This window comes from Otolemur garnettii, unplaced genomic scaffold, assembly GCF_000181295.1.
Source record: "Otolemur garnettii isolate 467f Iridium unplaced genomic scaffold, OtoGar3 scaffold00012, whole genome shotgun sequence".
Taxonomy (NCBI): domain Eukaryota; kingdom Metazoa; phylum Chordata; class Mammalia; order Primates; family Galagidae; genus Otolemur; species Otolemur garnettii.
Genome location: NW_003852407.1, coordinates 16,324,456 through 16,352,351, shown reverse-complemented (window position 1 = coordinate 16,352,351; position 27,896 = coordinate 16,324,456). Strand labels below are relative to the sequence as shown.

The window sequence follows — 27,896 nt, the reverse complement described above, 5'->3', positions numbered from 1 at the left end:
AAAACTGCCAAAAAAAAAAAGAAAAGAAAAGAAAAAAGAGAGAGAAAGATTAGTATGCTCATAAAAGGAAGATGCCAGGATCAGGAATAATCCAGACCTGCCATGTCTCCAAATGTGTTAAATGAACATTCACAACTTTGAAACAAAAATTAGGGACTTACTTGGGTTAAATTAAAAATATGGTTTTGGTGGTGTCTTGTGCCTGTAATCCTAGCACTCTGGGAGGCCAAGGTGGGAGGATCGCTTGAGCTCAAGACCGGCTTGAGCAAGAGCAAGACCTATGTCTAAAAACAGAAATAAACTAAAAACAGAAATATTAGGTGGGCCTGGTGGTGGGCTCCTATAGTTCCATTTACTTGGGAAGCTGAGGCAGGGTTGCTGGAACCCAAGAGTTTGAGGTTGCAGTGAGCTAGGCCGATGCCACGGCCGGAAGAAGGTTGGGCCGTGAGAGACTCTAGCTGGGCAACAGAGAGAGACTCCATCTACAAAAAAAAAAAAAAAGTATAGTTTTATTGTATTTTCTTGTCAAACAACTTTATTTGAAGCAACAAGTCAAGTATAATTTAATTCAACAGGAAATAGCACACTTGGAAAGAAAACATAGAAAAAAAACCTTAAACGAAAGCCAGACATTCTTTCCAAGGCACAGCACTGGCATTTTCAGATTGACAGCAGAATGAGTTTGTTTCTGTGAAACAAAATCGCGAGCCCAAAGTCTGCCTTTGAAATCATTTTCCGCTTCTTGTCCTTTTCTCAGGCTCAAGGGACGATGCTCGTGGCCTTCCTCAGGGCCAGGTAGCCGGTGATGACGTCAGACGGCAGCCTCCGAATGTAGGAAAACTCCTCGATGGTGCTGAACCGCAGTTTGCTCTGAGGGTCCGTGTAGTTGGCCTGGGTGAGGGACAGGCACAGGGAAGGACAGAGAGTTGGTGGTGGTGGTGGTGGGGTGGCATTTTAATTTCAAGGACAAACTTTAAATTGTTTTTCTATTTTACTGAAAGTGAAATATATCTTCATTACGTCTTGCTCTGTCACCAAGAGCACTCAATCACTCACGTGACACAGACTCATTCATCTCCCCAGATGGGAGAAACACTTCAGGGTATGGACATGAGGAACAAGATTAGCCACCAGATTCTGGGACCTTTCCTCCTGGCACCTCAAGAGCTGCAGGCAACAGGTCCAAGACTGAACCCATGCAGGTGGCTCTCCCCGCTTCCTTCCCACAGGTACTCCAGCTGTGTGTTCCTCCAGGCAGGGGCTGACCCTGAGCACAGTGCGCACGCACCCACCCACCACACTCCCCACCATGGTGTATTCCTCTCCAGTTCTCCTGCTGCCCTCCACGCCACTTCCCTGCTTCCCTGGGCCACACTGCAGTAAGGTGCTGTGGCCACTTGCCCACACTCTTCTGCTAGAAGGCACTGCCCTCCTGCAACAGCAGCCAGGCACATGTTGGAAGTTGGGATTCTGGTCTTGCATTCCTTAGCATACATACACTCAGAATGGCTCCTCTGCTCCTGGGACAGAGCTCAAGTCTTCAGTGAGGCTCTTCAGCGCCTAAGCCACCTCCTTGGCCACACATGCCACTCTCTGGTTCCAGCTGCCCTAGCCTCTAAGTCTCTCCCTCTTGTCATGGGCCATCTGCCCTTTCCTAGGCAGGGGCCTCAACCTGGGTCTACCTGGCTCAGTCATCACCTGCTCATTCTTCAGGACTCAGCCCCAGAGCCATTCCCCAGGGAAGCCTATCTATACCCCAGGAAGGTCAGAAGCCACCTGCATGCTTGCTGCGCCACAGATCTCTGCTGGAAAGTGTATCTGTGTTGCTTAGATGTTTGTTATCTACATGACTCTGGGCTGTGAGGCCCACAGTCTGCTAACTGTAGCCTGGCTCCCAGTGCAATAAGGGGCACACAGTGGGCCTTCAGTCGGGGTTTGTACAAAGAACGATCAGTGAAGGAGTATGTGAACAGACAAACAAACAGATGGTCAAGACCAGGGGTCCTCAAACTTTAAACAGGGGGCCAGTTCACTGTCCCTCAGGCCGTTGGAGGGCCAGACTACGGGCCCTGGGACAAGTCAGCTGCTAAGCAGGATAGGCAGCGGCAGCAAAAACACCCGGCAGGCCAGATAAATGTCCTAGGTGGGCTGCATGTGGCCCGCGGGCCGTAGTTTGAGGACACCTGGTCAAGACCATCACAGAAAGGAGAACTTGTTTCCCAGACATCAAATTTCTCTTTTAGTCTCTGTTTTCTTCATGCACAAAGGGGAGGGGAAAAAAATCACTTACTACATTCCTCAAAGCACATGGCTTCTACAGATTTTGAAACTGAAAACATGCGGGTGAGTCATTTTGAGGTTCCTTAAGAAAATTACAGAAGATGCCATTGAAGTCTAGACAGATAACACTTATTCAAATGTGGACCCTCTCCTGCAGAGTTGACCATCTCTGTGGGGACCTAGACTCATGGTAATTCTGTGGTTTAATAAGGGCCAGGCTCAACAAAGAAGCAACTTAGTCATTGTTTCCTCAGGCTCAAAAAAGCCTTCGGTTTTGCCACTGAGGATCTCCCTGATGTATTTACCTGCTGTGCTAACGTTAGGGAAGTGGGATTATCCCTAAAAAGCTAGGATTAATTCATGCTCTCTATAAAATAAAACTCTGATCCTTTCGCTGGTCCAGAGGTTACCTTTCTGCAGCACATTTCCTTTAACAACCACGGTATCAGGCAAGGCTTAATTAGAAAAACAGTGGCAGGTCTCTTTGGAGGGCTGCTGGCCATGAGGAAGTGAGACCAACCAACTGGCAGGCAGGCTGCCCTGTGGTTCCGAGCAGAGTGCGGGCATGTGCCTCTGGCTTGGGTTTTCTGGCCTCCATCTATGAACCAGCCTCGGCCTGGCTCCATTTCTGTGACCACCTCCCTCCCACCACCAGACCGCGCTGAGCTGGCCCGCCCAAGTTCAGACCTCACTGCCAAGAAGGCTGCTGAATAAACAATGCAGAATCACAGGATCCCGTGTCACCAACAGAAGGGTTATCAACAAAAATGTGAACAGACTGGACCCGACCCAGGGGCCAGCATCCAGCATTCTGGACAGAAGGCAGGGCACCAAGGGACACCCCAGAGCTGCAAAGAACTTCACTCCTTCAGCCCCCCTCCTCTGGACTTCATCCCTCAGCCTGAATCACAGAAGCCAAGGTTGTGTTCCCACAGGACAGTCAGAAACCAGCTGTAGGCCTCCCTTGCTGCAGGGTGACAGGCAGTATTCGCTGCTCCCCCAGGGCCATCATACTTCCACAGCTCTGCAAGGAGGGCTGAACACAGGTGTGACCGTGCACGCCTTCCTGCCAAGTCCAAACACGGTCCCAAGGCTGGCTGGGAACAGGTGTGTGTCAGTGTAAACATAAGTTGGATTTCACTTTTTAATTATGTAACTTTAAATTATGTAAGTAACAGATGAACATATTCTCCTCTTTAAAAAAAATTAGAAGAAAACATCATAAGTCAGTCTAAAATCTCCCTTTACCCTCATCTACCATCCAAAAGTCCTTTGCATTCCCCTGAGGAACGACTGCTAGGTGGGCATCCCTCTAGACTTTTTAAAGATTGACCTTCACACATATACAGACACACCAGAGAAATCACCCTGTATTTTTCGTGAGGATGTGTTGGTTCTTATGTATGTGGCACCATGCTGTCCACACTGCTTTGCATCTTTCCATCAACATGCGTCTTGGGGGTTTATCCAGGTTGTTATATATACATTGAACTCACAGAATAGTAGGACAATGTCCCCAGCTATAGACCTTTATGTTGTCTCCAACGTTTTCCTAATAGAAACAGCCTCTCATAAACATTTCTGCATGAAGTTCCTTGTTGCTAGGTCAGAAACTTTGCTTTTTTTGTCTGTATAGATTGTGCCAAATTGTCCTCCAAAGAACCTGTGCCACTATACATTCCCAGCTCAGAACAGCCACGTGTGAAGATACTCCTTTCTGTATGTTGATGCCAAAACGTGTAATCAAACATCTCAATTTCGTCTCTGTTTGATGAGTCTTTTTCCTTCTTATCAATGAGGTTGATACTTACTCATCGGTCACCTGCATTTCCTCTCTCGTACTTACCCATTCATACCCTTTTATGCTTGTTCTTCTTTTTTTTTTTTTTGAGATGGAGCCTCAAGCTATCCTCCTGGGTAGAGTGCCATGGCATCACGCTCACAGCAACCTCCAACTCCTGGGCTCAAGCGAGTCTCCTGCCTCAGCCTCCCAAGTAGCTGGGACTACAGGTGCCCGCCACAATGCCCAGCTATTTTTTGGTTGCAGCCATCGTTGTTTGGCGGGCCCGGGCTAGGGATTCGAACCCTAGGGATTCGAAGCCACCTTAGGTGTATGTGGCTGGCGCCTTAGCCGCTTGAGCCACAGGCGCCGAGCCTATGCTTGTTCTTCTATGGGATCATCCTTCAGTGATTTGACAGAGTTCCTTACATATTCAGAATTTCTGAATTCTTACATGGGGCAAGATGTTTTAAGTAATATATATCACGACAAGTTCTTTGCCAATGGCCTAAAGGAGTCTAGAATAATGTTTCTCAAAAGGACTGTCATACCTCCTAAAGTGTGAAAACCACTGTAGTAGATGAACTGCCTGCAATGTTGAGGATAAAGTGACACTTGGACCACCCTCCAAGTCTGGCCATAAACTGTGGCTTCCACAGCTCACACTGATTTTCACTTTGGGCTAAAACAGAATAACTAGTTCCAGACTAGTTCTCGTGCCATAAACAATTATTAAAATGAGTCAGATATATGAGGCAACTATTTTCAGGTAATGGATAAGAGGCAGCACAAGACTACAATGTCTGAGAAAGAGAGGCTCACAATTTAAGCCTCATGACCATCTCAGCTCTGTCAGCCCACAGTGGTTTCCAGACCCTGGGTGAGGACCTAGAGCTTAAGCAGTGCATCGTGGACCCGGTGAGCTGGGGAGGCAGAGACCAGGGTCAGGAACTACTGATGCATCTAGAATCAGCACAGGTGAGCACCAGAAGAGGGAGCTACACTGGAAGTGGGGAAAAAGTTTGCTTGAGATTCCCAGTAAGTCCATAACCACAGGCTGGGCTCTGTAGGTTCAAGGCAAGACTACAAATCTTGCTGAACAGTGCTGGGAGTTGCTAAAGCTCCAGTCCAGCCAGAGTGGAAAGATCTCTACAACACTCCAACACCCACTAACACACCAGAAAGGCCAGAGCTTAGGCGTAAAAACCAAGCCCTTGAGTAAGGCCTGTTCTAGTCCCACCAAAACAAAGCGTAACATCAAACTTTAATAAGATTGGCAAAGGATAAAGAGCTTAGAGCAGTGATTTTCAACTGACATACTGTGAAAAGTTTTAAAGGTCACTAATTTCATTATTTGTGAAAAAAGTTTAAAGCACAATAAGTGGGCTCGGCGCCTATAGCTCAACCGGCTAAGGCGCCAGCCACGTACACCTAAGGTGGCGGGTTCGAATCCCCAGCCCGGACCGCCAAACAACAATGACGGCTGCAACCAAAAAATAGCCGGCGTTGTGGCCGGTGCCTGTGGTCCCAGCTACTTGGGAGGCAGAGGCAGGAGACTCGCTTGAGCCCAGGAGTTGGAGGTTGCTGTGAGCTGTAATGCCACGGCACTCTGTCCAGGGGGACAGCTTGAGGCTCTGACTCAAAAAAAAAAAAAAAAAAGCACAATAAGTGTACTTTTTTTTTTTACTCGTTTTTTTTTTTTTATCAACATACTTTAAGTGTGTCATGGAAGTTTAACTCTAGGTTCAAGTGTGCCATGAGATAAAAAAGGTTGAAAAACAGGCCAGACATGGTGGCTCACACCTGTAATCCTAGCTCTTGGGAGGCTGAGGAGGGTGGATTGCCTGAGCTCGTGGGTTTAAGACCAACCTGAGCCAGAGTGAGACCTCGTCTCTAAAAAATAGCCGGGCATTATGGTGAGTACGTGTAGTCCCAGCTACGTGGGAGGCTGAGGCAAAAGAATCTCCTGAGCCCAAGAGTTTGAGGCTTCTATGAGCTGTGATGCCATGGCACTCTACCGAGGGCGACAAAGTGAGACTGTCTCAAAAAAAAAAAAGAAAAGAAAAGAAAGGGGAAAAAAGGTTGAAAAACACCATACAACTAAGTTAAAGGAGTTTGGGAATATCTTAGACCTTCCAGACTTTTCCTAACAAAGTGTAAAACCATGCCTGTACCCATTCATGATGACCAGTCAGTAGTTTAGCTACCTATAAGGGGAAAAAATTAATATTTCTTCAGAGACAGAACATAATCTAAAATTTTTATAATGTATCATCCACAATGTCCAACACACAAGAAAAACTAGTAGATATGCAGGAAAAAAAAAAATAACCCAGGAAAATGTAACCCATGTTTAAAAAAAAAAAAAGCCAGCCAATAGAAACTGGCCGAGATGAACCTAATATTGGAAATAGCATATAAGCACTTTAAAGTAGTTATTATAAATGTGTTCAAGGATTTAAAAAAAAATCTATACACACACACATGTATACAGTAAATAACCAAATAGTCTAAAAAGACAAGGAAATTACCAGAATCAGATCAGAACATGGTATAGATTTTGAAAGTACCAGACAGGAAATTTAAAATAACTACAATTAACATATGTTAACGGAGTTCAAGGTGAGACAACATGTAAGACTAGAAAGTTATTACATCAGAGACACGGAAACAATAATGATCATATGGAAAAGCTAGAAATTAAAAACACAGTAAAAGAGATGCTTCCAATGGGCCTGTTGTATGCCCAATAAAATAAGGGAAGAACTTGAAGACACATCCATGGAGAAATCACCCAAACTGAACCAAAAGAAATAAGAATTAAAAAACAAAAACAGAATAGAGCGTCTAAGAGTTATGGGACATTATTAAATGGTTCAACACGCACATAATTGGAATCTCAGAAGAAGAGAGACAAGGCAAAAGAGATATTTGAGAAAATAATAGCCAAGAATTAAAAAAAATTCTTGACAGACACCAAACCACAAATCCAAAACTCAAGAAAATACTAAGCAGATAACTACTGTAACTACCTACCATCACATTCAAACTGCTAACAACAAAAGACAAGGAGAAAATCTTGAAGGCAGTCAAACAAAAAAAAGAACATTTGTAGAGAGAAAGAAAGGTAAGAATTATACCAAACTCCTCATCAGAAACCATGGAAGCAACATTTAAACAGTGACATCTTTAAAGTGATGAAAGGAAGAACGGTCAACCCAGACTTCTATACTCATTAAAAATATCATTTGAAAATGAAGGAGAAAGAAAGGCTTTTTTAGCTAACCAAAATAAGGAAGGGAATCATTAGCTGCATATCTACTCTGTAAGAAATGCAAAGGAAGTTCTTTAGGTAGAAAGAATATTGCAATCAGGATGTACACAACAAAATGAAAAAAAATCTGGAAATAGAATAAAATGAAGGTAAAAGAAAATTCACTTCTGTCTTATTTTTATGCTGTAAGAGATAGCTGTCTGAGGCACAAACCAATAGCATATGTAAAAGTAAACTAGAAGAAAACAAAGAATGGGAGCCCGGAATGGGGAACATGCTACTTAGAAGACCGTCAGACTACACAGGGAGCTGTTTAGTATATGAAAATAGACTCAGTTTTCTCTGAGAATTCCTATTAAAAAAATTTTTTTTTTTTTTAGAGACAGAGTCTCATTTTGTCTCTCTTGGTAGAGTGCCATGGCATCACAGCTCACAGCAACCTCCAGCTCTTGAGCTTAGGTGATTCTCTTGCCTCAGCCTCCCAAGTAGCTGGGATCACAGGTGCCCGCCACAACACTCGGCTATTTTTTGTTATTGCAGTATGGCCGGGGCTGGGTTCAAACCTGCCACCCTCAGTATATGGGGCCGGTGCCCTACTCACTGAGCCACAGGCGCCACCCCCTGTTAAAAAAAAATTTTTTTTAAGTGTTGGCAAGACATCTTTTAACTTTTCTTTTTTTTAATTTATTGTTGGGGATTCATTGAGGGTACAAGAAACCAGGTTTCACTGATTGCATTTGTTATGTAAAGTCCCTCTTACAATCAGAACTAGATTATTTTAAAATGTATACTATAAACATGAGGGCAACCCTTCAAAATGTTTAAAAAGAGATGTAACAAAAGAAAATAAATTGAAGTTTTAAATGTTTAACTCCAGTCTTATCATGCTCCAATCATGGAGTGTTCCACAAAATACCTACTCAATACTCTTTAAAACTGTCAAGGTCATCAAAAACAAGGAAAATCTAAGAAACTAGCATAGCCAAGATGAGCCTAAGGAGACATGAGAACTAAATGTGATACGGTATCTTGAATGAGATCGGGAACAGAAAGAGGGCATTAGGCAATCTGAATAAACAAAGGACCTTAGTTAAGAATCTATCACTATTGGTTCATTAATTGTCACAAGGATAGATAGGTGTTGATAATAGCAGAACCTTAAGTTTGGGCTATATGGGAACTCTCTGTACTATCTTCTCAATTTTTCTGTAATCTAAAACTGTTCTAAAAAATACAGTCTACTTAAAAATGGTCAATTAATTCCAAAGAAGGCAGAAAAGGAAAAATAAACTCACACACAAATGGGAGAAATGAAAACAATTAGCAAGATGATCGATTTCAATCCAAGCATATCAATAATCCCTTAAATGTGAATAACTTAAGGACAATGGTGAAAGTCAGAGCGTGACCTAGAGATACGCTTTCAACAAGAAATTGAAATAGAATACAATATAGAATTCAATTGGTATAGGTAGTTTAAAGGTAAAAAGATGAAGATACACCACACACATGAACAGAAAGGAAGGTGGGGTAGTTATATTAATTTCAGACAAAGCAGACTTCAGAACAATGAATATTAGCAGTGGTAAAGAGGGATATTACATAATAACAAAGGTGGCCAGTCTCCTTTGTTGAATGCACTGCTTTTAAACTAATTTGGTCAATTCGTTTCAGAAGGTGGAGTCAGACACTTCCATGAAAATGTAAAGCAGCTAAATATGTACTAGTATGTAGGAGTTTAAAAAGTGGCATGCTTCAGTATTTCTATAGTTATGAGGAAAAGCCCATCTTCCAAATAGACTAGAAGGAGAAAAGGAGTAGGAAGCTGAACGGTGAGTTAACAGCTACTCACTGTATCTTCACTCTACAGGCAAGGAAAGGGTGCTCTGGGGTTCCTGAGCTGCAGTAACTTGCCTACTTCCCATTCATCCAGCTACACCAGTAGTTTCCAAACTGTGCTCCCCAGAAGTACCTGAGGGTAACTGGTAGGGAGTAAGGAGGGAGGGAAGACCGGATCCACATGGGACTACAGACAGATAGCTCCAGGCTTTTCATGTGTTGTATCCTGTAAAAGATTTCATTTGGAAAAAGGGTGCCCATGCTTAAAAGTAAGACACTACCTACTTTGACCATAGTGTCTCCTTTGAGAAATTTAAATGTGTTTTTTAAAGCACAATCATCACCCAAAACACAGGCTTTTAAAACTTCAGCAGTAAAAGAAAGAAACACAGAGCGGGTTTCTTTCCTGCTACCTCGTACAGTTAATTAGCAGAGGAAAAGGAAGTGAAGCCATCTTCCGCATTCTGGTGCAAACTTCCAACTTCCATCCACACAGACACCAGCATGCAGCGTGACCCAGTCACTGTGTGTGGGCTCCGTGCAGGACCAGCCATGGCTGGCATTCAACACTCATTAGCAATCTTCTTCTCAATGGTATGCTACAAGATACAAAGATGAAATCATACTCACGAGAAGACCCGAAACATCAGAATACTTCTTAGCTGGTTTAAAGGATGGAGGAGCATCAATACTAAAGTCTAGGGGAGAAAAAGAAAAGAAAAGATAATGTAAACTGACTTAAAACATTCAAATCCTTTCTCTCTTTTCCTAAAATCATGTTTGATAACATTTCTGAAATTTTCCTTTGTGATTAAGTGCTCCCTCAGAATTCTCTGGGGATTAACCAGAGATGGAGGGAAGGAGTTTTAGAAATAATACAGGAAGTCAGAGGCCAAGTCCAGGCTCCGATCTAGCCCTGCCCTGTCGCCAGGGACCCCATATTCTGACAGAATCACTGCAACACTCATCTGCCCACAAGCTACTTCCACAGTCTCATGCTACATGGGCTCATGGTGATAAAACTAATTGGATCTGCACATCCAGACACCGCCATGTCCACACCCAGAAGACTGACGAGCTTGCTTGTCACCCATCTGAGTCACCCCTTCTGAGTCACCCCCATGAAAGTACAGTGGGGTAAGAGACCTGGAGGGAACTTCAAACCTGAACTTTCCAATGACGTTGAACAGGACATACAACAGTGTTTTATATAAATTTGGATGTTTATATAAAACATATTTACTCTGCAAAACATTGGCTCAGAGAATAGCAGAGTTGGCCTTTAAGCTTTAATTTGTTATGAAGAATCTCCCTGAATCGGGCATTGTAATGGGGCTATCTCGTTCTTGGAGACAAATGTTAAAAGTAGACTTCTGAATAAGATGTTTGTCTAACAGAAACACCAATATTATTCTATCAGACTTCACCAGTCTGACATGTTAACGACGACTCTCAAAACCACACACCCAAGACAACAGAAAAACAAACAGGTTCAATACAGGTACAGTTCTGACAAAGGCACACACGATATCCCTAGCTTGTTGCCACTAGAAAATTCTCAAGCTAAAAATTCTTTCCTGGAATGATGCAAACATAATAAAATAACGTAGGTTTGTTATAAGAACTTCCTAGTCTGAACACTATAAACACTTGGAAGGCTCCAGACAGCTCACAGTTAGGATCGTTCAGTTGCCACGGCAATGCCCTTTCGGAAGTGAGAATTTGTTTCAGGTTCTTCCAGGTTCTGTTCTTCTTTCCAGCTACGGCACCACCATGGCCAGAGTGCTGGAATTAAAACACGGATGAGAAGAAACAAAGATCAATGGAGACTGCCATCCGAGATCTGGCATTTACACTCAATCACAGCGGTAATGTGCCTCTCATTCTGTCAGCAAGCATTCATACCCCTGCGACTTCTTTAAAAAGTATTTCCCTGTACACATTAGTCCTAGTTAAATAAAAAAAAAAAGGTTTTCAGACCGTCAAAACCCTTGAGTGAGTTAGTGTTGGAGTAGAAATAAAAGGCTACTTTCTTTTATACGCACATAAAAATCCAAATTCTTTATTGGGTCTAACTTGGTAGGATTCAGCCATGTAGTTCTCATCACTTTAAAGTAAGCGAATTTACTACGGAGTCAGATTTAAACTCATGACTGCATCTCCAAACCCCCGTCTGAGGGTAAGTGTCTGCCTTGCAAATTACTGGTAATCTGGAAAAAGCTGGGTGCGCCCCAATTGTGGCATGGCAAGACTTCTGGAATTTTTTTCTTCCTTTACTCATGAAGATGACAAAATAAATGGGAAAGAATACCAAAATCTGTTGCAGATACCATAATACCATATTCCCCAAACTGACTCATATATACTTTTAATGGTGGTGAATTGCTATAATTTATTCCTCAAGAATGAAAGGAAGGGGACCCTATTTCCACTTCACAGCACAATAGCTTAGATTTACCTAAAGAAACTAATGAGGAAACACTGTTCTTTTAGTTAAACCTTCCAAGCCTCATCTGAAACTTCCCCAAGACCACAGAAAAGGGTAAAGGAACTTTCTCCAGGGAATGAACCCACCCTCAAGAGAGTCCCCAGAGAGATGCTGGCACACAGAGATCAGCAGAAAAGATGCTTCTTCTCCAGCCCCGGGCTTCCCATGACAGCCCATGGGGACAAGGTGGCAACTTGGACCAAGGGGGAAGATGCTAGTGCCACTCTGGCCCAGGATGACCAGAGGCCGAGGTGTGATTGTTGGGCTTTTTCCTTATCTTATATCTTAGATGCTTACCACAAAGTTGGGGTCCTTAAATGGCAAAGGTTTGGCAGCTTTTTCCACAGGTCCAGTGCTAAACTCAGAGGGTACCATTTTGTTCTCACTCACGGCATCGATGCTGATACCCTTAAAACATGAGACAGTCTGACGTCAGTTTCTTTTAGCTGGGTCTCCTTCCTCTGCCCTCAACAGGCACAGAACGATACCACAGGCCACGTAAGGGGAGACAGAGTGTGGCCGACAGGAGAAGTGTGTACTTGGTGTGTACCAAGGAGCCACTGGGGGCCACACAGGACCCCAGCTACCATGATTCCCAGTGCTCTTATGTGCCAAGCACAGGGAGGGCTGTTCTAACTCTGCTAGATCACTTAATCCTGACTGACCACCACTACGAAATAGGTGCTATTATTTTCAGTTTACAAGAAAGAAAACTGAGGTATAAGGGGGATGGGTTCAAGGCCACACAGTGATTGACCTTTGGATTCAAACCAGGCCAAGCCTATGCTAAAGCCTCCACCATCTTCATGACACCACACAGTCCCTCCTCCGGATGATTTTGTCAACTGTATCTTAAAATGTTAAGGCAAAAAGGGTCCAGGCCCTTTAAGGGCCCAGCTGGCCACACAACGCAGGCTGGAGCCAATATGCTTAAGGGGCACAACAGGACATGGGCATCCTAAATATGGAAAATGGAAAGGACGCTGGAGGGCCATGGGCCAGCTGGCTGCAGGCAGAAAGTGCCCTGACAAGCAGGCTGACAGACTTTTTTTTTTTTTTTAAGAGACACAGTATCACTTTATCACCCTCAGTAGAGTGTCACGGTATCATAGCTCACAGCAACCTCCAACTCCTGGGCTTAGGCAATTCTCTTGCCTCAGCCTCCTGAGTAGCTGGGACTACAGGCACCCGCTAGAATGCCCAGCTATTTTTTGGTTGCAGTTTAGCTGGGGCTGGGTTCGAACCTGCAACCCTCAGTATATGGGGCCAGCACCCCACCCACTGAGCCACAGGTGCTGCCCCCAGCTATTTCTCTTATTGTTGTTGTTGCAGTTTGGCCCGGGCCGGGTTTGAACCCACCACCGTAGGTATATGGGGCTGGCCCCCTACTCACTGAGCCATGGGCGCCGCCCAGGCTGATATACTTTAAATAAAACAAAAACATTAAGCTAACAATCACAGAGGAAAAACAAGCCACAGTAAAAAGTCACTTTTGATTTATAATGCAATTTTCAACCTTTCCAGACTGCAATAAACTTGTTAAAAATTGAGATGCAGACCATGGGCAGTGGCTCACACCTATAATCCTAGCACTTTAGGAGGCCTAGGCAGGGGAATTGCTTGAGGTCTGGAGTTCTAGACCAGCCTGAACAAGTGAGACCCCATTTCTTAAAAAAATAGAAAAATTAGCTGGCTGTCTATAATCCCAGCTACTAGGGAGGCTGAGGCAGGAGGATCACTTGAGCCCAGGAGTTAAAGGTTGCAGTAAACTATGACGCCACTGCATCCCAACCTGGGCAACACAGCAAGACCCTGTCTCAAGAAAAAAAAAAATTTAAAAGATGTAATTTACATACAGTGAAATGCACAGATCTAAGTGTAGGTTTCATGAATTTTGCCAATTGGGTACACTAGTGTAAGCCAAATCCCTACTGAGATACAGGACTTTTCCATCTTCCCTGGAAGTTCTCTCATGCACTTTATTAGTCAATACCCTCTAGACCCAGGGCCAACCACGTTCCCACCACATTACTTTTCCCTGTTCTAGAACTTCGTATGATGGAGTCTGACAACATATACTCTTGTGTCGACTTCTTTAGCTCAGAATAAAGGTTTTGAAACATATCCATGTTGTTGCATGGGTCAGTAGTTTATTTCATTCTATTTACAAACTACTCATCAGAGAAGTATTCCACTCTATACTCACTAGGATGGTTATGATCAAAGATAGACAATAACATAGGTCAGCAAAGATATGGAACATTTAGAACCCTCATATACTGCTGGTGAGAATGTACAATGGGGCAAACACACCAGGGTGAAAAAAAAATTTGGCAGTTCCTCAAAATGTTGAGCATAAAATTATCATATAATTTAACTCCTACAATATACACTCAAGAGACGTGAAAACACGTGTCCATGCAAAAACTTGTACATAAATATTCATAGCAACATTGTTCATAATAGCCAAAAAGTACAAAAAACTAAATGTCCCTCAACCAATAAACAGATAAACAAAATGTGGTACATCCATACAATGGAATATTACTCCTCCATAAAAAGGAATGAAGTGCTGATACATACTCCGTCCGTCATGAATAAACCTTGAAAACCTTATGCTAACGGAAGGCTCTACACAAAAGGCCACATGATTCCATTTCTATGAGGTACCTAGAGTTGTCATATTCTCAGAGACAGAAAGTAGATTAGTGGTTGCTAGGGCCTGGCAGGGCAGGGGAATGGGAAATGACTACTAGTAGGTAAGGGGTTTCTTTTTGGGGTGATAGAAATATCTGCAACCTAGATAGTAGTGTTGATGGTTGCACAACTTAGTGAATATACTGTAACTCACTGAACTAAGCCTGGGAGTCTGAGACTACAGTGCACTACGATGGTGCCTGTGAATAGCTATTACATTCTAGCCTGGCCAACACAGCAAGATGCCATCTCTAGAAAAAAAAATTAAAACAGAAAAAAATTTTAAAGTGAACAAATGAATGGGAAAAAAGAGAAAGTTCTTGCTCACAGCAGGATTCTAATTAATAACTATAGAAAGGGCTGGGTGTGGTGACTCACACCTGTAATCCTAGTAGTCTGGGAAGGCTGAGAGGGGTGGACTGCCTGAGCTCAGGAGTTCAAGACCAGCTTGAGCAAGAGCAAGACCCCATCTCTAAAAAAATAGCCAGGCATTGTGGTAGGTGGCTGTAGGCCCAGCTACTTGGGAGGGTGAGGCAAGAGGATAGCTTGAGCCCAAAAGTTTGAAGTTGCTATGAGCTATGAGCCAGGGCACTCTACCGAGGGTAACAAAGTGAGACTCTGTGTCAAAACAAACAAACAAACAACAACAACAACAAAAAAGTAAAATGAATGAAGATTTGGATTAGAAAAATTACCCTTTGGCAACTATCAGGATAATAACTGTTTTAGGCAAAAGCCATCAATAGACATTAAAAGTGGTTGGCAAAAGTATGAAGAGAAAGGGGATATTTACACAGTCTCAAGGTATTAATATCTCCCCACAAGATAATTCACGACAACAGAAAAGGGATAACTCTAATGAGGAGAAACCTGGCAGACACCACTTACTAGGTGCCCAAAGCAATCCCATCAGTAACAGGCCACATTGCCATCATGTGTCACAACAAGGAGATACTGCAACTTCTCAATCTTGCCAAAAATGCATAACCTAAATCCTGAGGAAATGTCAGATGGGATTGAATTGAGGGACATTCTATAAAGTAAGTGGCCAGTACTCTTCAGAAATATCAAGGTCATGAAAGAGAAAGAACGAAGAACTGTCCGTAACTACAGGAGACCCAAAAGATAACTAAGACAACTAAATACAACATGTGATCCTGGGTTGGACCCTGGACCAGATGAGGGACGAGAACAAGAGCTGTATATGAAGTGTCAGTGTTCCGTCAAAGGTCATTTCCCTGATAGGAGAAAATTCTGAATGGGCTCTCTTCAAACACCTTCCCTCCCCTCATCTTTCCCCATCCATCTTCTTCCCTGACAGCAGTCACAGGTAAGAGAATTCACTAAAATATCTATGGCTTGGCGCCTGTAGCTCACTGGTTAGAGTGCCAGCCACATAAACTAGAGCTGGCGGGTTCAAACCCAGCCCAGGCCTGCTAAACAACAATTACAATTGCAACAACAACAACAACAAAAAAATAGCTGGGCGTTGTGGCAGGTGCCTATAGTTCCAGCTACTTGGGAGGCTGAGACAAGAGAATCGCCTAAGCCCAAGAGTCTGAGGTTGCTGTGAGCAGTGATGCTACAGCACTCTACCAAGGGTGACACAGTGAAACTGTCTCAAAAAAAATAATAATAAAATAAAATATTTAGAGGATTTTAAGAAAAAGTCCAGTGAAGTCCAGTGAGGCCTCTCCCCTAGGGCACATCCAGCTGCTGAGGAGTTGGCAAATGAGCCTGAGGCCATGACTCTGGGGACCTGAGGAGGAGGCTGGAGCTGGCACACAGGTCGGAAAGGCTGAGAGCTGTCAAGAGGAGATGGTGCAGGGGCAAAGGGGAAAGCCCAGGCCTGCCAACTGGAAGGAACGTGAGGTGAGCAAGTCCAAGGAGAGCTGCCAGGAGGCAGAGGGAAGCAGGCCATTCCCTCAAGGAATCCATCAATTCACAGGGGTGTACCACAAGACTACTCAGCGGGAAACAGGCCAGTGCTGGGGGTCCATCAAAAGGCTGGGCCTACAGTGACCTAAAGTTAATGAGAGAGAGAGAAACAATCCTAAGAACTGCCTAGTCAGCACCACATCAAAGGAGGCGTGGCTAGGGATAACTCAGCATCTTTCTAATTCAGGGAAAACAGGCAGGATATAAAAGAGATTTCCTGGGGCCAGATACACTTTAAGTTTCTCTACTTTTTTGTTCAAGTTTTTCATAAAGAATAGGACTAAACAGCAATCCCCAACTTTTTGGGACCAGGAACCAGTTTCATGGAAGACAATTATTCCATGTTCCTGGAGCAGGGCTGTAGGAGAGGGGGGTTGGGGGGATGGTTTGGGGATGACAGGATGACTCAAGACATTACATTTCTCACCTCGGGTCATCAGGCATTAGATTGTCATAAGAGGCATACAACCAGGGCGGCGCCCATGGCTCAAAGGAGTAAGGCACTGGCCCCATATACCGGAGGTGGCTGGTTCAAACCCGGCCCCAGCCAAAAACTGCAAAAAAAAAAAAAAAAGAAGCCTATAACCTAGATCCCTGGTGGTGAGGTTTACAAATGGGCTTCCTGATCCTACGAGGAGCAGTAGGGAGCAGCTGTAAATACAGATGAAGCTTCTTTTGCTTGCTTCCTCCCCTGCCACTCACCACCTGCTGTGCAGCCTGGTCCCTAACAGGTCACCAACCCGTACCTGTCCACAGCCCGGGGTTGGGGACTGCAGCGACTAATGATTACATCTGGGAGAAACTATGGCTTCCATTGGAGAAAAAACCTAAACTGACAAAGAAGCCAAGAAGAGATACTAAAGGGAAAATCCCCAAGGCCTCTGACCATGATGACAGCAGCCACAGGCCTGCCCAGCTCCCAGGGCGCTGTCCTCAGGCAGTGGCGTTAGCTTTCCTTCCACTCTAGAAACCCTCAAAGATGCATTTCTTTTCTCCTATGTCAGGTGTCCTCAAACTATGGCCCGTGGGCCACATGCAGCCTGCCTAGGACATTTTTATCCAGCCTGCCGGGTGTTTTTGCTGCCACTGCCTGTCCTGCTTAGCAGCAGGCTCATCCCAGGGCTTGCAGTCCAGCCCTCCAATGGTCTGAGGGACAGTGAACTGGCCCCCTGTTTAAAAAGTTTGAGGACCCCTGTTACGTATTCTTTTTCCCTGATTCCCAATGAGGAAGCTCAAAAATGCTGTGTGCCCTTTGAAAGGAAAGGAATGAAGTGGATTCTTTTGGCACAGATTTTTAGTTCCAAGGCCCCAGGGAGATCTGAGGCCACTGCCAGACAGCTGTGCCCCACTGAGATTCCAGCAGGCGGGGCTTCCCAGCTCCCTCCGCAGGTCAGTGTGGGTTGACAGTCTGGCTGTCAGACAATGCATCTGCTGAGAGCAGCGGGAGGGGGTCTGAAGAGAGTCACAAGTCTACACTGCCAGCGCAGGCAGACAGGGAGAGAAGGGTCAGAATGAGAACAAAGGGGATAGGCTGAATCACTGATTTTCAAAGAGACCCCTCCCGGTGGCTTGCCCTCTCCATCCTCTGATCTTCCATCCTCTGCCAGACACCCACGGAGAAGTCAAGCTGAAGAGGGCCAAAGAAAGGAAGCCTCCTTGATGTGAGCTGAACCATCCCTCCCAGAGCCACTCCTGCCTCCCTTCCCTCACCAGCCAGATACACCCACCCCTCCCCCATGTACTACACCTTCATTCTTCCCTTCCCCTGGCACCAGCCCAGATAAGATCCATGTCTACTAATGACAGGACAACAAGGAGAGACCATGAGCCAAAGAAAAGATCAAGGCCAGGCCTGGTGGCTCATGCTGGTAATCCTAGCACTCTGAGAGGCAGAGGTGGGAGGACTGCTTGAGGACAGGAGTTCAAAACCAGCTTGAGCAAGAGCAAGACCCCATCTCTACAAAAAAATTAAAAAATTAGCCAGGCATAGATGGTCCCAGCTACTCGGGAGACTGAGGCAGGTGGATTGGCCAGGAGTTTGAGAGTGCAGTGCATTATGAAGGCACCACGGAACTCTAGTCAGGTGACAGAGTGAGACTATGTCTCAAAAATAAATAAATACATAAATAAATAAATAGTACTCGAGCTTCAAACAGCTGACCATAGTCAAAACTGTAGCATTACTATAGGGTTATCAGAAACAGCAAAAATGCAAGATTCAACCTAAGTATTCTATAAATACCAATTAAATAAGAACACTTACTTCCTTGGAACATAATGCAGTCAATTAGTCACAAAAGTATAACTGAGAAGATTAGCAACATAGAGAAATGCTGACAAAATTATGTTAAGTGAAAAACAGGGTACATAATGTTATATACCAACTGTGATTATGAAAAACTATCTCTACATGTAAAACACAGAAATTGGAATAGCTGCTGGGGGAGGAGACTGGGTGGTTTTTTATGTCCACTTTAAACATAGAAAAAAGTAACTTTAAAAATAGAAAAGAATAACTTTTTTTTTTTGAGGCAGAGTCTCATTATGTTGTCCTCAGTAAAGTGCCATTGCATCACAGCTCACAGCAGCTCACAGCAGCTCACAGCAACTCTTGGGCTCAAGTGATTCTCTTGCCTCGGCCTCCCAAGTAGCTGGGACTACAGGCACCTGCCACACCTGGCTATTTTTTGTTGCAGTTGTCATTGTTGGTTAGCTGGTCCAGGTCGGGTTCAAACCCATCTTCAGTGTATGAGGCTGGAGCTGTGACCACTGTGCTATGGGGCTGAGCCAACAACTTTCTTTTTGAGACAGAGTCTCACTTTGCCACCCTCAGTAGAGTGTCATAGCATCACCACTTATAGCAACCTAAAACTCCTGGGATTAAGTGATTCTCTTGCCTCAGCCTCCCAGGTAGCTGGGACTACAGGCAACCATCATGCGGCTATTTTTAGAGACGGAGATTCCCTCTGGTTCAGGCTGGTCTCGAACTCATGAGTTCAAGCAATCCACCCACTTCGGCCTCCCAGAGTGCTAGGATTACAGGTGTGAGCCACTGTGTCCGGCCTAGAATGATATTTTTAAATGAAAAACCAAAGCAGTCCAGCATTCTCTGGTTGCCTCCAATCACAGAAGATTGTATCCTCTATCGGCACTATCCTTCTAAAGAGGCAACTACTGCCTCTCAACTTGATGCTGTAACAACTGCTTATTAATCATCACAAGTCAAAAGTCTATTAAGTAACTCTCAGTCTGCTAACTTGGTTTCTCAGTACATTTTAACAAGTTTAACTGGCATTTGAAAAGTCTAAACGCCTTATATTGATCTAGTAAAATTTTCCCAAAAAGAATTTCTCTGCACCATGAATTTAGTTATACCATCCATCTAATCAGTACCATTTCTTGCAGGGCAGAAACTGATAGAGTGTTATCAAAAGAGGCAGTTAAGAGAAAAGTCTGTAGACTCTGCACAGACTACCTGGGTTTAAATGCTGCCTCTACCTCTTATTAGCTGTGTGACCTTGGGCAAGTTACTTACTCTCTGCCTTCAGCCTTTTTATCTGTAAAATGAAGAGAATAACAACTCACAGAGGGTTGTGTGGGGGAATTAAATGAAAGAATATTTAGTGCTTAGAACAGAGCCTGGCACATATAGCGAATGCTCTATGAATACTAATTTATTGATGACTAATCATTATTTCTTTAACTTTAACATAGTTATCTACTCCCCAGCCCACCAACTCAACATTAATCCTTTCAAAGTAACACAACCAGAATGAATGGAGGACTGCACTTTCATGATATTAATCACTACTGACACCACTTGCCCTGAAATAGAAATCCACGCACGGAATTATAATTCTAAAACAATTTAAACAATTTAGTGAGCATAAACACTTAATAATAATTTCTGCTGAGCTAAAGATCCATCTTAATGAAATAATAAAAAAACTGTTTTTGTACATTTAAATTATTTAATACTATTTCCTAAGACTGATAGAAAGGCGATGTCACTAAGGTGTCATTTAGAAGTCACTAAGTTGCACATAGTGGCCCACACTTACAGATCTTTCAGCACCAAAGATCCCAGCACTTTGGAAGGCCAAGGCGGGGTTGTTTGAGGCCAGGAGTTTGAGAAGCATGGCAAGGCACCATCTCTACAAAAAGTAAAAATAAAAATAAAAAAGCCAGGCATGATGGTATGTACCTGTAGCTGTTCAGGAGACTGAGGCAAGAGGATTGCTTACGCCTAGTAGTTTAAGGTTGCTATGAACAATCATTTTGCTACTGTACCCCAGCCTGGGCAACAGAGAGATACTGTCTCAAAAAAATAAAAAAAGAGGAAGAGACTTCTATAAATCCTTTCCTCAAAACAATTTATTTTTATTTGGGGGTAAAAAATACTCTCTTCAACTCCCAAGGAATTCTAAACACTTAAATTTCTAAGCGTCTTTAAATTTCATCTATGCACTCTATTTTACTTAGAAAGCAAAGCCCACCTTAAAAATCCATTTTAACAGTTATTTTCAATAATCTTGAAAAGCACACTCATGTCCCATATACATGTGCCTTATAAATTTTTAAATTTCTTGAAAGTTTTACATGCTTTTCTTTTCCTTAAGAAAGAAAGTAGCTGAGAGTATTGAAGTAGGGAAACCTAGGTGCTGAAAGATCTGTAAAATCTCTTCTAACTCAAGAAATAGAGTCCTCTGTAGAAAAACACTTCGCTGCTGATGAAACTTTGGGAAATCTGAGTTAATATTACATGTGCATAGTTCAGAGCCTGGAATGCCTTCCCCATCCAAACCACCACCCTTCAAAGTCAACCTCAAGTCCCTCTTGCCTCCCCACCTCTTCTCTGACCACCATCACTACACTGAGTCCTCATCTCCTCGTGTCCTGCCCCACCAGGGCCCCAACATGAGACAATACCTATAGTCAGCTTTGGCTCAAGGTTAGAAATTACTATACATAATATCTTCCTACCTATTTCATATATTAGGTAGAATTTTAGAATGCCCTTCCCCACAAAGTTCCCCACCTCTGGTGCACACACACCTTCTCCCAGTTATTCAAGCAAACACTAATATAGGTATAGCTGTGAAGGGGTTTTGAAGATATAATTAAGGTCTCAAATCAGCCAACCTTAAACAAAGGCAATTATCCAGCTGTGCCTACCCTAATCACATAAGTACTTTTTTTGTTATTTCTTATTTTAGAGACAGAGTCTTACTCTGTAGCCCAGGCTGGAGTTCCGTGGTAAGGTCAGAACTCACTGTAACTTCAAACTCTGGGGCTCAAGTGACCCTCCTGCCTCAGCCTCCTGAGTAGTTATAGGTGCAGTAGGACTACAGGCGCACACCACCATGCCTGGTTAATTTCTGTATCTTTTTGTAGAGATGGGATCTCACTAAGTTGTCCAGACTGGTCTCCAACTCCTGGCTTCAAGCACTCCTCTCACCTCAGCCTCCGGAAGTGCTGGTATTATAGGTGTGAGCCACCACACCTAGCCACATAAATCCTTTAAATCTAGAGCCCAGAGGTCAGTAATGAGAGAAGTTGGAGACATCTAAAGATCAAGAGGGATTGTGAACAATGGATATATTGTTATATATGGATATATTCTCCCCCAATAGCCAGCTTTGAAGATGGGAAAGGCTGTGTGGCAAGGAACATGCGTAGGGGCTGGCAGCCAGCAAGCAGATAAGAACCTGCAGTCCTACCCCGGGGAAGGACAGAATTCTGCCGACAATCTGAATGAGCCTGAACACAAAGTTTTCCTGAGACTTTAGATAAGAACTCAGTTCAGTTAATACGTCGATTTAAACTTGGTGACACCCTGAGCAGAGAGCCAGTCCAATCACATTGTATCAGGCCTTCTGACCTACAGAACCATGAACTAATAAATGAGAGTTATTTAAGCCACTAAATTTGTGACAATTTGTAATAGCAGCAGTAGAAAACTAATAGAATGTATATACATCATTCTCTTCTCCTGGGAGATATTTGGGATGGGGCAGAGGGGGGAGGGAGGCAGACAAGCTAAAATCCTTTGAAATGTATTAAGCATATTGCTGGGAATGGTACAGAAATACAGTGCAAAAAATTCTTGCTGATTGAACTGAACTGAAACAGAAAAGGAAAGCTGAGCAACAGACACAGAGGGCAGTCACCTCAGGAAAATTCCAGGTAGCCCTTAGGGCACTAACATAACAGAGAGTGGTCTGGCTGGTATTTTTCAGACAGCCTCCTCGAATCAGCAAATTAATGAACTTCTCCTTTCATCTCCTCAAATGCCACTGTTCTCTGATGCAGCTTCTGGGGACAAATGCCAAACTTTCTTCTTCTTCTTCTTCTTTTTTTTGAGAGAGTCTCACTATGTCGCCCTGGGTAGAGTACTGTGGCATCACAGCTCACAGCAACCTCCAACTCTTTAGCTTAAGCGATTCTCTTGCTTCAGCCTCCCAAGTAGCTGGGACTACAGGTGCCTACCACAACACCTGGCTATTTTTTGTTGCAGTTGTCATCGTTTTAGCTGGCCCAGGCCAGGTTTGAATCCACCAGCCTCGGTGTATGTGGCTGGTGCCGTAACCACTGTGCTACAGGGACCAAGCCAAATGCCAAACTCTCAGTGACACTGTGCTAATGCTTGTATATGCTGAGGAACTGGGAACTAGTATGGAAGGATTAAAGCAAGACCAGCTCCCCCACCCCCAAATCTAAAACTCCAGTAGACAGAAGACAAGATTTTTCCTTTCTCATAAGGGTGAAGAGAATAACTGGCTATTCACCACTTTGGTTAAACACCAACTGGGTTTAAGGAGAATAGGAGAGCCAGGACAAAGGATTTCACTATTTCAGGAAATGCCCCATTCTTCCAGCTTCTCCAGAGGCTGCTGTTTAGATAGAGGCCCAAAGGGAGTATCCAGCCAGCCTTCTCTTTAGCAAGAGCCCTGACACCATTGCAGTTATGATTCCCACCTCCTTGGATTATTGTAAATTTCCAGCCTGCTGGAGGAACTGATCAATGCTACCTTTGGGATTAAAACGATTGTCCCTCCCAATATGTACTGACTACATTCACTGGTTCTGGAACAAGCGGATATCAAAATGCACTATTTGCAAACAGGGAAAAAAGTACTCAAATGCATTTATCTGGCAAAGGACTCCAATCAAGAATACATGAAGAACTCCTACATATTAGTAATTTTAAAAAGCCCAATGACAAAACATAATCAGGCATTTCACAAAAGATACTGGACTGGTCACACTAAGCATACGAAAAGGTGACTGTTATCATTAGCCATCCAAGAAACAAAATCACTGTTACTACATGCTCAACGGAATAGCATTTAAAATTTAAAAAGACGGACAATGCTATCTATGTATTGTTCAGGATATAGAGCAACTGGAATTCTCATACTTTGCTGATAAGCATACAAAACCAGTATAGCTACTTTCCAAAATACCTGCTTTAACAGTTTCAGAGTTTAATGTGTGCCAACCTTCTGACAAAGCAATTCCATTACTGCTCAAGAGAAATAAAAGCATATATCTATACCATTGCTTGTACAAGAATGTTCATAGCAGCTTATGAATAAAGCCAAAAACTATAACTCAGATGTCCATCAGGTACGGTATGTAAAGCAATGTATCAGATGTACTGAATAAACAACTCTCAAAAACATAGTTTCAAAAGGGAATCTAGACAGAAACAAAAGAGTACTGTGTATATGATTCCATTTACATTATGTATGAAACTAGACAAAGTCCATCAACCATGAGAGAGAGCACAAGCGTGGTTACCTCTATCACCGAGGGAAGAGAGTACTGACAAGAAAAGGTTACCAGGGAATTCTCTGGGCTCTGAGAAATGCTATCTTGGTCTGGGCCATGGCCATCTGTGTTTACATATGTAAAAAAGTCATTCATCTGTATTCTTAAGATTTGTGCATTGTACTGTATGTAAATCTCACCTTAGTGAAGTATTAAAAAGGGAGAAAGCACTATTAACTTGAAGAAGGGACAGGAGGTCAGTATTTCTAGAACAGCCATTGGCTGGGTGAACAGTGCCCTGCCATATGCCAAGGGGCACAAAGTAACACACTCCCATCTTTGCTATTTTATTGCTTTTACTAAAATGTAGGAGCCACAGAAAGCAACTAAATCAAGCCACTCTCTGCTGAAAATTCTTTGCTGGAATTGCAGACCCTGGACTGCCCAGATGCCCTGACACCTGAGCCAGGCGCTGAGCTCGGTGATTTACAATCATTTCGCGTACCCTTAACAACCCAGTAAGCTTAGACGAAACCCACTTTCTTGTTCTTCTATTTCCTGTAGAGATGGAGACTCACTATGTTCCCCAGGCTGGTCTCGAATTCCTGGCCTCCACCAGGAGATTCTCCCGCCTCAGCCTCCCAAAGAGCTGGGGTTGCAGGCGTGAGCCACCCCACCAGGTCCAGCCCCAAACCACTTTAAGATGGGGAAACCCAGGGTCAAAAATGGACTTCTCCCAGAATAGGAGAAGTCGTACATTTCAATACATCTTTGTCTGCATCCATGTAGGGTAGTAGGGCTCTAGGCAACTCAAAGCCTCTCTGTAGACGTCGGTAGAATTGACGAGGGGGTGACGCGCTAACTTATGAATGAATGACATTCCGAAAAGACCTGGACCTCGACGGGAAGGGGAGGCCCTTTTACTAAGTCAGTAATAACCTCTCCACTTTCTCTTATCTACTGCCAATATAAAGTGAGTAATTCTTTAATCAAAGCCCACTTGCCCCAAACTATTCAACGTACACTGCGGACTATCATAACTCGGCACCCGCCCCGCCCGCGCCCGGCCCTGCGCAGGAGCCCTGGCTCGGCTCCGGCTCCACCTCCCCTGCCCCGCCCCGCCCCGCCCCGCCCCTTCGGGCCCGCGCACGCGCAGGGGCAGTCTGGGAGCGCGACGGCGTACCTGCGCAAACCCGGAGGCAGACGTTTTTTTCTTCTTGCTGGCACCGTAGCCCCCGCCGCTGCTGCCGTTGTGGGAAGGGCTGGCTGGCCTCTTCTTGCTGTTCCGCACTATCCCGGGAGTGGAAGTGGTGGCTACAATTGGAATTTGAGCTGCCATCCCACCCTTACTCTTCCTCCGGCTCCCCCCACCTCTTTCCCAGGGCGGGCCCTCGCACTTCCGGCTCGGCGTTACTTCCGTCTTGGTGCTTGAAAACCCGGCCTGGACTCCCAGGGCTTTGCTGACTTGTCTTGGTGGAATGGAAAAGTCGGAGCTCGGAAAAGTCTATTCCCTCAGGGCGGGAAGGTGTCTTGCTACTCAGGAGCTGGGAAACTGGGCTTGAGGCACGTGCTTGGTAATCCCCGGTGGTAGCGGAATAGAACAACTCGCGGTCATTTGAAATAGCTACATTTTTTTATAATTTATAGTCATTTATTTTTTTCTCATGTTAAAGCAGAAGACTGATCACTTTTGGTGTTTGTAATAGTAACAGTAGGGTCTTTCGCTGGACTAGACAGACCGCTAAGCTGGTAGCTTTACTCTTGGCTGCTGACTTCCCACACGGAAGAATTTCGTATGTAAATAGTACCCATGTGGACTTAAAGGGTGAAGTGATTCTTAATCTTTAGAAGTCACAGGTCCCTTTGAGCTTGGAAGCTTTGCTTCCTCTCCTAACCTCCACCTCTTCACCCCCACAAACATATGCAGACACAAACAAAATGTTAAATACAGATTTCGAGGAAGTCATAATCAGCTGAAAATTTATTTATGAACTTCAGTGCCCCCCGCTTTGTTCTTTGCCTCGTTCTTCTCTATACTTAGAACCTTTATGACATTACATAACTAAGTGGTTTATAATTGGGTGGTGAATATCTTTTTTGGCTCCTGCTAGAACGTAATCTCTATGAGGGGAAGGCCCCTTAGGACTTGTTCACTTACCTGTCCTCAGTCACGGTACTTTGCAAGTTACTGGTACATTATAAATGTTTTGTTAATGACGTGGTTAATAAACGCAGGAACTCCCTGAAGTGACTAATTGGAAGCTTGTTCTAATACGGTTAAGTCATGTATATAAATCTGAGTATTTGAAAAAAATAGGCTGCAGAATGACTTAGAGGTGAGAGAGTGAGCAATAAGTGAAACTCGCAATACTGTTACTGGTATCTTTTCTCCTTTGAAGAAAGGAATAACCTGTTAGTGTTGAAATGTTCTCTCCCACAGCCGGTTTCCAACCCATCCTCAACTAAACCTAGTCTTTTCCTTATTCCTTATCTCAGAGATTCACACTTCCAACCAGCCGGTCACTGAAGCAAACCCTCTCTAGTGTCCCAGCCTTCCCATTACTCTCTAGCTCACTTCTCTCCTTCACTGCTCCTGCCCTGATGAATCTATCTCCCATGTTTGTATCCCTGCAACACCTTCTGGGTGAAGTTCCCACCTCCATCTTTTCCTCATTAATTGCTGACCCCTGACGAGCCTTCATACAGGCTGCCAGAATGAGCTTTCTAAATCAAAAATCTAATCACATTGCTTACTTTCTTACAGTCTTCAGGGCCCTTTTACCTTCAGGGTAAAATCCAAAGACCTTTTTATTTTGTCATGTAAGGTTCTTGGTAACTGGGCTTTGTCCTCTTCTCTTTCTTGTCAACACATGTGTCCCAGCCAGGGACTAACTGTTTCAATGTTCAGTAACTCCATAACAATGCACATTGTTGTTCTAAGTCATCACGCGTTTGTCTACATTATTTCCTCCCCTAGGAATGCTTAGCTCCTTTCCTGGTTTCCATGCATTTTACCTCAGTTTGGATTCTACTTCCAGTGAAAAGCTTTGTGCCATGTGATGTCCCCTCCTTCCCTGCCCCTTCCCGGTGCTCGTGTTGTGCACATGAGTGAGTACAGAACACACCGTGGGGTGGTTTCCTGTAATCTGTTAGTGAATGTTTATGAAGTTCAAACACCAGTTCTCTACTCTTAAGGAGTCAGACAAATGAATACACCGCCATCTGGCCTCCTGTTAACTAAAGTCAGCCATGATCTTGCCTGATTTCCTCTTTCTGAAATTCTTTCCTCAGTGCCTGAAACACTACCATCCTTTTGTTTTTCTCCTTCCTGACCACTGGCCATCCTTTGAAAGTTGTCTTACCAGATAGTTCCTAATGCTACAACAGGTTACATATACCCCCTGCAGGCAACACGTTTTAAAAGTTTCCCAGAGGATTCCGATGATCAGTCAGATTCAGAACCCAGGCTCTTCTTGCTCAGTCTTTATGCTTTGAGAGTGGTTGGTGCTGGGTCCAAGGCCCTCTGCCCTTCTCAGTCTATATACTCTTCCCTAGCTATTTCACCAACTCTTGGAGGTTCATTTTCGTGTACCGTCTAAATGCAGACCACTTTCAGATTTGTGTTTCTTGTCTGGCTCTTTCTCCAAAGTTGCAAGCCAGATATGCTGCATAAACTTAGATGCTTACAGGCATCTTCCACTCAGCATGACAAAACTAGAATTCATCATCCCCTCTGCTCCTCTAAAGTATGTTCCTCCTTCAGTGTTTCCTATCTCAGTAGATGCCACAATTACACACCAGTTGTTCAAATCAAAAACCTGAAGTCA

General features: G+C 43.9%; 1 protein-coding gene across 1 annotated transcript; it reads right to left on the bottom strand.

The window, feature by feature from the left end:
* Window positions 1-491: 491 nt before the first annotated feature.
* On the bottom strand, window positions 492-25,516 carry INO80C (INO80 complex subunit C). Its single transcript, XM_003784741.1, has 5 exons — window positions 25,253-25,516; window positions 11,959-12,069; window positions 10,847-10,958; window positions 9,804-9,871; window positions 492-891 (listed from the first exon to the last, which is right to left on the bottom strand). Exons 1-5 carry the CDS (start codon window positions 25,406-25,408, stop codon window positions 760-762), a joined length of 579 nt encoding a protein of 192 aa, XP_003784789.1. The 5' UTR covers window positions 25,409-25,516; the 3' UTR covers window positions 492-759.
* Between the last annotated feature and the right edge of the window lie 2,380 nt (window positions 25,517-27,896).